The sequence below is a fragment of the Melanostigma gelatinosum genome (assembly GCF_949748355.1).
Source record: "Melanostigma gelatinosum genome assembly, chromosome: 4".
NCBI lineage: Eukaryota > Metazoa > Chordata > Actinopteri > Perciformes > Zoarcidae > Melanostigma > Melanostigma gelatinosum.
The window spans coordinates 24,263,138-24,274,562 of NC_136637.1; the positions used below are offsets into that span (position 1 = coordinate 24,263,138).

The 11,425-nt window shown below is 44.2% G+C and overlaps 1 protein-coding gene across 1 annotated transcript; it reads right to left on the reverse strand.

Annotated features, from left to right (window-relative positions):
- Nucleotides 1-1,470: 1,470 nt before the first annotated feature.
- On the reverse strand, nt 1,471-10,651 carry mier2 (mesoderm induction early response 1, family member 2). The gene is made up of 12 exons (XM_079267907.1): nt 10,543-10,651; nt 9,247-9,412; nt 8,474-8,587; nt 8,258-8,369; nt 6,857-6,936; nt 6,560-6,629; nt 6,202-6,347; nt 5,906-5,987; nt 4,582-4,676; nt 4,309-4,439; nt 3,392-3,534; nt 1,471-2,066 (listed from the first exon to the last, which is right to left on the reverse strand). Exons 2-12 carry the CDS (start codon nt 9,271-9,273, stop codon nt 1,615-1,617), a joined length of 1,452 nt encoding a protein of 483 aa, XP_079124033.1. The 5' UTR covers nt 9,274-9,412; nt 10,543-10,651; the 3' UTR covers nt 1,471-1,614.
- Nucleotides 10,652-11,425: the final 774 nt, after the last annotated feature.

Here is an 11,425-nt window from a genome sequence, read left to right on the forward strand (position 1 = left end):
CAGACGTCAGTGAACAAAACATTTCAAAATAAAATAAGAGATTTTCTGTGTTTGTTAAACTGTCCCACTCTGACAATAGAAATATCTCTAATGGACCTTTGTTCACTAATTGGATGTTACTTGAATGCAAGAGGCTACAGATGATATCAGAACCGGTAAATTCCATATGAGAATGATCTTTGGACCCAAACATCTGTCACTACCTCCACCAAGGAGTTCATGTTTTCAGTTGGGTGTGTTGGTTTTGTTTGTAAGCATGATTATGCAAAATGACTTGCCCGTGTTTCATGAAACTTGCTGGCAGGATGAAGGGGGGGGGGGGGGGGGGGGGTTTCACGGGTTTTTTTCACTTCCGGATACAGCTTTGATTGTAGTCTACACTCGCCTATAGTTAATATGTTTTACTCTTACACCGACAAGGTGCATCTTAATCCAATGAACTTCTAATCGTGTAAATGCTGTTCTATCCGATCTGTTTCTATGCACCTGTTCAGAGTGACAGCGTCGGACTCTCACTGGTTAACGGTGTTGGGGATCGTTAAAGTTGCAGTACCTGAGAAAGAGTGATTGCATTCAGTGACTTAACTGTGTTCGTATGTACATTTTACATTTGCACGTTTTATTTGATGCCTGTTCTGCAGGTTAAACAGGCTCTTAATGATACTTCATATTTAACATGATAGAAACAGTGATCATAAAGGATGACAAAGCACTGCACCTTTATAAAGCTCAATGTGAATCGTCCAATGAAGAGCAAGGAGGAAAACTTTCACAAAAGCAAAAATAAAACCTGCAAAAATATGGAGCTCCTTTTTCTCCAACCATGTTCAAATATCAACCTCAGAAAATGGCATTTAGTTTCAGCTCTTTGTATTTTAACAAAATCCTTGAGACAGTTTGACTCTTCCGCCAAATGTTTTCAGACAGGAGCGGAGGAGTGCAAACAAAACAGACAGGAGGAAGTGAAAAGGGAGAGCCAATTACACACTTGACTGAGGATTAATTCATATAGTTTGAATGGACAGATTCGACTCTGGGGTCAGACCTCCAGCAACCATGTCACCGTGGAAACCTCCAGAGACAGATCGCAAATAGCTGCAGCTGCCAAAGTGCCGAGCGATATGCAGAACATACCTCAAGAAAAACGTGATGAGTTCTCCGTGGAAGAAGTTTTGATTCAATCTGAGTTGCAATTAAACATTGCCATCCTGATAAATAATAAAACAAAGAAACAGTGGTAAACATTGTCAGTCATTGATCTGTTTATGGAGCCACTTAAAGTAGCCAATCAAAAGTTCATCCCCGGTGCAGGTTGTGGTAATAAACTGTTAATAAACACATAATCAACACCTGAAAGTAGTGATTAACACTCGTCATTCCACAACGGACAGAGGGTTCAAGTGTCTCAGTTTAAAAAGAGGGTTCAGACAGACGAGTAACCCCCCCCCCCCCCCCCCCAACGCAGGTAGGTCCATCCTTTTTCACAAAGTTAGGTGAAAGCACTTTTTGTCCTGGTTTCTTCGAGCCCCGGTGTAAATACCAACACCGATCAAAGATCTCAACACAGGGCAAAGTATTCAGAGTTCCACTCAGTTTAGACTCTCCCACGTCCCCTCACTGTGTGAGCGAGCGGGTATGCTGGACGGGAGATGGGTGCAGCAGGCTACCAAGTGCCTGGAAGTGTGACGGGAGGGCAGACGACGAGGGAGGCGAGGCAGACGGCAGGCTGATTTCCACTTGCAGCCCGTGGTGAGAGCCGGCCCCCCTGCCTGCCGTATCACAGTCAGGGCCCTCTGACACAAAAGGTCCACTGCACATGTGTAGCTGGTAAAAACAGGAGCCCGGCAGGCAATGGTCATCATGGCAGGACAGAGGGCTCCCGCCGGCCCACTGGGAGCTCTGGGGAAAGGGCTGGGACTGGAGCTGAACTAGAGCTGAGGGACAACAACCGTCTGAGCCAGGATCCCGCAGGTCGTCCATGGGCGGGAGGGAGAAGGGACAGCTAAACAGCTGCTGAGGACATCCGTCACCACACAAGCCTGACGACCCCATCACCGGCTCACCATCTGGAAAGATGTAGAGGAGTTCATGAGATTACAGATCAACCAAATGTCTGTGTTTATTCCACTCATACAATGATAGAAGAGATGAAAGAACTAAAAAGGAGATTCAATGGAAATTATTTGAAGAAAAAAATGAATCCATTTGCATCGGGGCCTTATGAGTTACCCTCTCTTGCCAAATGCATGAGGAAAATATATCTGCTTAATCGTTATTTATGACGATTTCAAACATTTTGTTTTGTTAATCTACATTGTAAATACAAGTCAGTTTAATTTTAAACTCCAGCTTCGGTTAGAGGTTTGCACAAGTATTGAGCTTAAATATAATTTCTATTTCTCTGCAACAGAGTTTACACTTTGAGCAGATGTGACGGAAATGATCAAATGCTGAAATGACTCAATGTATTCGACCTTATCTGTGAGATAATAAGTGGCATTTACTGAACAGCCAGAGGAGCCTTTATGGCTGCATACAACAGCACTGCACCTTTAGGCTATGATTAGAGTTTGATTATCTACCACAGGCAAGTCAATGAGGTTTGTTCCATATCACCACATTATTCATATTCTCTCTCTGAGTCTCTCTGCTTGCCTTCTTTACCTGCAGGCCCAGCCTGCTTTCTGTGGCCTGTCTGGACCGAGTTCATGGCTTTAAGAGAAAGCGGGGCGTTCGTCTGCGGCGGGGACGGCTCTCTTCCTCTGGAGCACCATGTCAACAGGTGGTGCATGTACACACGCAGGTACAGACATGCATACGTGGCACGCACAAACACAACAACGCACAAGGACACACAAGGAGCACGGAAATAGTGGGGGAAAGAAAAAGGAGGAGAGACATAAAAATGATTCACAACGTAAGATAATGAGTATGTGATGTCAAAGTAAAAGGCAGACCATGTCATCAAATTAAGACATTCAATGGACAAAAATGAAATCCATAGAACTGCATGTGCAACACGATGGATAGCAGAACGTATGTGATTTGGAATATGTGTACAACATGGTATGTAAATGGTTTATCTAAAGAAAAGATGCCTCTCTCTTTCTGATTTCAGCATTATTGGATACAAACTAAACCCTCAAGGCCCACTGTGTGTGGGATTGTTTTAATATGTGCTTTATTCACCATCAAATGGCAGCGCTAAGTGCTCTGTGACCAGCTTCCACTTCAAATGAGTGGAAATCTTCTGAGCTGTTAATGCACATGTGCTCGTTTTCTGACGCAAACATTAGATCATGGAAATAATATAGCTGTAACACTTGCTTCACAATTGGTTATGTTGGTCATCTATAAGAGAGCAAACACTCAGCATCAGGTGCTTGTTTACCTTGTTTGTGTGGATCCAGGCTGGACTGGGGAGGTAATGGGGACTGTAGCTGTCCAGTGTCCATGGAGCTGTGAGACAACAAGCCTGACAAGTTGTTGCTTCCTTCCAGCTCCCCAACCTCCCCGTCCTGATCGCCATCCTCCCTGCAACACACGCCACAGAAAAGTTGTCAAGACATAATATCAGATTTAACACACAAAGAGCAGAAGAATGACACAGTGGCATACACCCTTTGTTGTTGTATATATATATATATATATATATATATATATATATATATATATATATATATATATATATATATATATATATATCTCATTGTAACATATTGTTGTAACAGTGGCCCTGTTACTCTGGATAATCAAAAGAACACACTGTCAACAGTATTGATGGGGGCAATATCTTCGGTAAACGGCAGTTCCACGTGCTATTTTGTAATTAGTGCGAGCTCACCAGCAACGGTGCACTTAATATACAAATATAGGTTTGAATTACAGCTAAGAGGGATTAATTCAACCTGAAAGTATATAAAAAAAAAACAACAACAACATTGTTCAGCTTGCAAAAAACAACAAGATTTACAAAAACAAGATGCCCAATACTCTAGTGTGACAAAGCTACAACTCATGGGAATTAATGAATAAATAGCCTTAAACAAGGTGTTACTGAAATAGACCCTCAGAATAGGACCGTTATGGAGTTATTAGAGAGTTCAGATGAGAACATAATGTTGACATTTGAATTATAAATCAACATTTGAGTGTTGCGCTACTTTTTTCCTTTTTTAAATTCTGTTGAACCTGTTTTTTCGGCACGGTTGAACATGGAGATCAAGCTACGTGTCGTAATATCATAAGTAATCTAATTCACTATTTGTAAGATTCCTGTGTTGTGGGTCGACCCTAAGCGATACTTACATGTTCCCTGATTGTAGGCTGAACTTCTTGCGGCTGAGCCTGGTGGCCTGCTGGGTAAAGTACTCGTGGCGCTCAGACTTCTTCCACATGTAGTAATACTCCACACACTCCCCAACGGAGCGCGTTCGTACCTGAGGAGGAGGAAAACAGTGTTTGCTTTGAGAGAAAAAGCTGCCCCATCAAATAGTCAAAAGGAGTAGCCTCCAGCAGGTTAGTCGGGTTTGAACATCAAACTCAAGGAAAGATTCAACAGAAGAACGTCACAGCACTCACCTTATTAGCCTGAATGAGGTGGAAGTTCTTCCCGTAAACCCGATAGCCGTGCTCAAAGTTCCTACACTCCTCCTCACTCCAGGCACAGAGCTCTTCTGAAGGAGAGACAAAAGCACCAGGGAGCATTTCAGCATTGCTATTCATTTATAGTTCGCATCATTTTCATCCTGAATCTGGAACTGAAAACTGTAAAGAAAACCACATCCTGAGATTCCGTTTGGGTCCGATCATCACAAAGCAGGGCTTTGAGGCTTTGAGGGTTTGAGGCCACCACTCAATGTCCGGTTTTGACTTGATCAAGCCGGCTGCAGAAAAGCCAGGCCGGGATGTGTCAGAGTGAAACCGTATGGTCAGGGCTCTGTGGGCTCTGTGGCCTCGCAGTGGGCCGTTGGTTTTTTTCACTACAACGGAGGTGTTGGACTTAAACTGGAGCCTTCGCTGCTGAGTAAGAGGTCACGAGGTGAACCGTTTCACCGTTGCAGTGTTGGAGTCAGCAGCTGGTGTTGCACTGACAAGGTACCAGATACGGTCATACGTTGCAGTATCCTCCAGCGGTAATGCTTGCGTAGGCTTAAAACTTTGGTTTGCACACGTGGGATCGATCTGTTCTGCAGTTCATGGAACTCAATGATGGATTTCAGAATCGCAAATGAGTATACGTTCCCCTCTTTTACTCAGTGCCCTCACAGCTCTAGTTTCTCTGTGAAGGATGTGATGAGCTGTAGATTACGGTGTGTGTTGCATCTGCAATTAATTACATAGAGTTTCTGAAACATGGCACTTCATGAGGATGTTGAAACTTGTGGGCAATTTCATCCTTTCTTTTCTAACAAGCTTATGATCTCATGCTACATTTTGTCATTACATTGTTCAACTCAGGACTTGGATGCAGTGCCTCCCTTTGTACCCTACAGTACTGTTCGTCCACTGAATGCACTCGAGCATGTGGGAGTCCCTCAGACTCCCCTAATTTCTGATCTACTGCCTCAGCCCAGTTTGTGCTGATCCCCACAAAGTCCTCCAATTTTAGGTCTGCCTCTTTTAATGAAGTGGAATAAATGAAAACTGTAATCCTCCTCCACAGCATCTACATCGACACATATGACAATGATATCAAAAAACAGCCTTTGTTCCTGTCACTTTTGTTCTTCATCTGCAGAGCAAAATGTTGGTTTTGAAACTTGTCGATGAACTTTTTCCATAAAATCCAGCTTGAAACCATTTCAATAGCTACAGCTAAATATTTGATCAGTATTCATCACCGTCATTGAGTGGATTATAAATAAGTATGACAGTACTGTGAGGACAACAGGAAGGTTCTTACCACGGTACACTTTCACATTGAAGCATAACCGTCTCAGTGCCTCTTCTGCATTGAAGTTGCATTTCACTAGTTCATACAGTGCCTGAGAATCAAGAGAAAAGTAGGATTACACTTTAACCAAGAGAAACAATGGCAGAAATATCTGAGCTCTACATTTACACACAGAAGAACGGTACAACTGACGATCAAGACGACACAACTTCAGATAGCGGGTAGTACATACATGTAACTAGCGGCACAGCCGGAATACACTACTTGACAAGTGTCTTCTGGGATACAATTTAAAGTGAGCATACCTGTTGGTTGTCTCCGATAGAGTGTCCTTGCGTGCGTGCTGCCCTCTCCTGGCCGTGTTGTCTCTGTGCGTTCTGCAAGAACTCTTCCACTTCCTGCATCGACAGAACTCCTGGCCTCCACAGACACTGGTCCTCACTGCTGCAGGCTAGAACAGTCAAAGGAAAGGTAGCGATAAAGAGGGTAAATGCAGTGGAAGCGGCAGAGCAAACTGACAAAGAGACAGTGAAGGTAGATAGAGATGTGTTTGGCAGTTGCTTTCTTTGATACCTCCAGTGGGAGTCGCCAAAGCCAGATTTTTCTTTTTCAAAAATTCTACACAGAGGTGCTTTAAATCATCTGAAATGGCTTGGTGCTTACCTCTCTCCTGGTGGGTATATGAACTGAGTGGAGGGATTTTTGCCTGATGCATAGAGCCAACCATGATCTCCTGAGAATGAAATCAAAGACAAAGTCTGTCAAAGCACTACAATGGGACGTGTACAAGGCTGTAGCCAGAGTTTAGATAATTGCTGCCGACCGTCATCTACTGTAGGTAATACATTGAGTATGTGTATAAGTACCTCAGACACGACCCCGCTTCAAAACATCAAAATCAGAGTCAACTTGTGTATGTATCGAAAAAGGCCCACTGATCGTGAGGTGTGTGTGAGCTACCTTGTGCTCTTTATTGGAGGGAATAGAAGCATCGTCAGAGTCCTCATCTGATGAGCTGACTAATGTGTCTTTGTCTCCACCTGAGAGACAAAACATCCCAGAGGAGTTTCATTTCAAACACTACACATTCTGCAAAAAAATGATTTGGGCATATATTTCTGCTGACAAATCACAGCAACTTCAAACAATACTTCTGAAACTTTGAAAGGTTTGTTTTACTTTTTTGTTTTGTTTATTATTATTATTGAAACCCACCCTAGACAGCAGTGGGAAGCAATGAAAGTGATACCATAAAAATAAAAATGCAATATATCTAACTCAATACAAAATACAACTCAGGATAAAGCAGTGAGCATCAGGGGAAGGCTGTTTGAATATATCTAAACTCAGTTCAGTTCGACATCATTCAGTCACATGGAGACAGACACAGAGAGCAGTACATGCTGCCGTACCAGGAAGCTCCCATATCACATTACATTGAGTTTAATAAACTTAGTTCAGGAACGGGACCACGCCCAGAACACGGCTCATTTCCCCAGCACAAGTATTTCAGCTCAGCGAACCTGTTCACTTCCTCTTCGACTCCGTTCTCTCATCCCTCCCCCCCAACCCCATTTTTTGTTTTCCTATTCTCTCTCTCTTGCAGGATTACAGGAACGACAGGGGACTCTGCACCGCTAGAGCTTCCCAGAGATGGCCCCACTCAACAGTCTTCGTTCCCACCAGCCGCCGGACACCAATGGCCCTCCATCACTTCCCTTCATCCCTCTACCTCTATCCCTACCCTCCCTCCTTTCATCTCTCTACCTCTATCCCTACCCTCCCTCCTTTCATCTCTCTACCTCGATCCCTACCCTACATCCCTTCATCCCTCTACCCCTACCCTACCCTACCTCCTTTCATCTCTCTACCTCGATCCCTACCCTACATCCCTACATCCCTCTACCCTACATCCCTTCATCTCTCTACCTCTACCCTACATCCCTCTACCTCTACCCCTACCCTACCTCCCTTCATCACTCGACCCCTTCTGCTTCCTAAACCTAACTATCATTACCCAATAAAAACTCTCGAAACTTATCCGGTTATTGGTGTGGTCCTTGGTAGTGAAACAGAAATAAACAAATCAAAGCTTTTCATGTAATTTCCTGACATTAGAACCTCTGGCATGTCATGTTATTGAAATGTACCGCCGAGCTGTAACATGCTGCAGTCTCAGCAAAGCACGGGTTTTTAATTGAATGATGAGGAAACGTTCCACCAAAAACAAAGGCCCCAGGGATGTTCCTTTCTTTCGATACAACGATACACTTTCACCAGAGAACAAAGGCTCCGCTTGTGCATATGGTGTTAAACTTTCAGAATGTCATATAGTAACGTGTAAATAGATGTGTGCGTTACCTTGGAGGCGGCGGAGCAGGTCTGAGGTGTTTGAGGTGACTGAGGGGGTGAGATCATCAGCTAATGATTCGTCTTCCTCCTCCCCAGCAAAGATGTCCTCGGTTATCTGATCCTGTACAACACAAGTTGAGAGAGCAAAGTATAGCAAAGTCCACAACAATACGGCATACACTCATAATACGTCAGAAATGAATAGTTCTCTGCGTCGCAGCTCACCTTGTCCGGTGTCATGTCTGGCAGGCTGGCAGCCATGTGACAGGTCTCCTTCTCTGGGTCGGGCACCGTGTAGCCGTACAGAGCCAGCAGCTCCTCAAAAGGAAGCTCACTGGCCTGCAAACACAGAGACGCAGACGGAGACAGCGGATGTAGATGTGATAATCAATAGCTGATTGTTTTATATCATTTCTGGAGCTGGGTTTTCAGAGGACGTTTGTTTGGATCCATTGAGCTTGGAAAGAGGACTAACAGTTTCAACTGTCGGAAAATTTAGAGATGCAAAGGATGCCGTCTTTCTGTGCTTTGCATTTTGTGGCAATGGGGATAGGAGGGTGTATGAAGCAAAACGATTATCTGTATCTGCTGACTAGACAATGTTTCGTTTGCACACTACTCCACATAAGTGCTATATGACAGAACAGGAAGACGGTGACACTATGTGGAGTGTGGAGCTGTTTTTGAGTGTGTAAGTGCAGCTCCAGTCAACAGGTGTTACTGTGGGCTCTGACACAGAGCGTTCTAACTCTTACAAACCAGATGCCCCGTCAGGTGCTTTTGGAATATATACTGTAAATGGCAGTAGTGCATCTTTAGCCCATGGATTTTTTTTTCGTCTTTGCAAAAAAACCAACGCACTGTAAGTTAAATCAAAGCAGAAATCTCCAGTAGTAAGAATAAGAATACTGTGACAGTCACATAATCAAAAGAAAAATATGTAGTTGCTTTCAGCAACTAGCTTTAACGTATACAAACTTGGCTGAACTTGACCGTACAGTGTGGGACTGCGCTGCCATCTTCATGGGGCGAACGTTCTCCTCCAACTCGTCTAAGGCCTGTGAAGACTTCTGCTTCTCCCGCTGAGGGCCTTCATCACTGTGCCTGATCCACTCTCCACTAGGCCACAACCGCCGCACTTCTCTTCAGAGGCTCTTCACCCGCCTGCAGACACACACACACAAACACAGAGCCATCTTCTACAGACATGCATGTACAACAGCACGGGGAATGCAGTGCAGCATGCCAGCACACATGAACAACATAAGGCTGATCCTGGCTCGTTGTACCCTTACAGATCAGCTGACTCCTAACTTTTAAACCACCATTTTTAACCTATGAGACCTGCAGTAGGGATACAAGTATCTCCTACAGATGCATACCCTGCAATCAAAGTGCGGCACTCAATTGTAACTTAAATCAAAACACATCCGCTTATAGCTTTTCATATGGTGTGACAGCACATATATTGTGTCAACGAGTTTTCCCATATAGGTTTTGGGCCAAAATAATGAATCAACGTGGGACGTCATGTGTCTTTGACAAAGACATGCCAGCTAAGAGTTAAGTAAAAAAAAATAAAAACTTAGTAACGTTACAAGACAGGATGAAAAGAGGATGTAGCCGACACGAGCCCACCACAGTTCACGATGACTGCCCCCACTCTTTGAATCAGATGACATGCTACTTCTCAAAGACACGTTTCCTGCGTGAAGAAGTTGTAAAAGTCCCGTGAAAAGCTAAACATTCATGCGACGTGCCTCTCCCAACCCATCGGGTTCCGTCTGTCTGACCAGGGGCGCTTTCCTGTGACTTGGTGCTGAACGTCTCTTCCTCTGCCCGGGCTCACTGCGAGCGGCAACAAGAAGGAAATAAGTAGTTCTCAATATTTCCGAAAGAGACGGTCGGAGTTCACCGCCGCCAAGCCGTGACATCTCTCTGCCCCCAACTTTTCCCCCACTCGATTTCACTTCTTCGCCGGGGCAGCACCTGGAATAGTTCAGCACCACCGTGTTAGACCCCGCTCCCTATTGTTTTCTACGGGTTTTACTATGAAGGCGGAGGGAATGGCTCTTTGACGCGAAGAACGCGGAGGGAGGCGATACGCCGGAGAGGTTCTCCATTTCTTCTCCCCAGTTAAAAAATGCCCCCGTAGCCCCGCTTTCAGCCGGCGGTAACCGGCCGGCGAAACCGTCGACGCTGTTGTGTAACGTACGGCGTGACACAAAGTCTCAGATTCGGTCCGGTTTCTCTATCGTTCGCGTCGTTACATTCCTCGTTTTTCTCTCACTTACCTCCGCCATTCCGTTTCTGCGCAAGCTGACTATTGCCCGGATGTTGTAGGTCTGCTCCTCTGTACAGCTCCGTTTATTGCCGCAACGATTCAGCAACAGCGACTGTTAGTTAGTTAGGTGCAGACTCGAGTATTGACTGTTTCCAAGTCATTCGGCTATTTTTGTCTCGCATTGAATAATTCCCCTTTAGTTTTTTTTTTAGTTTTTTATCTCCCTCCCACTTTCGGTATCAATTCATACATTGTGCTCTTGGGCAATATTTTAAAAACATACTTTAAAAGAACGTAAACATAATGTTTAATATATACCGTACAGATGGACATTCCCTATGTCATATATAAATATTGACCCGCGTGTTGTCCCTTTGTTTGTTTAAACAACAAGTTGGCACTGAATACGATATTGACGTTTTATTTAAATGTCCATATGCTCCACATATGGGGACTATAGGCTCGTGCTGAATACGCGAATGAGGGAGGGGGCTTGACATGGTCAAAGCAGATAAAGATATAAGTCCCTTTCCTCGGCCAATGGCTGCTCACAGCTCTCAGGAGATAGGAGAGGCAGGGTTAGTGTAAAGGTTGACCGCACGTGACACGATTCAGCCACAACAAACAAAGTAGATCATATGATGAGTTAATCTGTCCTATGTAAACTGAAGGCTACAATTAAGTTTTCTATCAAAGCCACATGAATAAGGGGGGGGGGCAGCACATGTCAAATTAAAGTAGGTCGGTATTTATTTTTCCACGTCTTTCATGATAGGCTGCTAACATTTGTTGCTGCAATTTTGTTTTACTGTAAAATAAACTGCCAATATTATGGATCCCTTTTTTCCTGCAGTTTGTTCTTTCTTATGACGCCTTGTCGAAGTCATATGTAA

Coding starts and splice junctions, on each gene's coding strand:
- mier2 (XM_079267907.1), bottom strand. CDS start 9,273: ATGAAGATGGCAGCGCAGTCCCACACT. Junction 8,588..9,246: donor TGGCAGCGCAGTCCCACACT/GTACGGTCAAGT, acceptor CTGTGTTTGCAG/GCCAGTGAGCTTCCTTTTGA. Junction 8,370..8,473: donor CAGACATGACACCGGACAAG/GTGAGCTGCGAC, acceptor TGTGTTGTACAG/GATCAGATAACCGAGGACAT.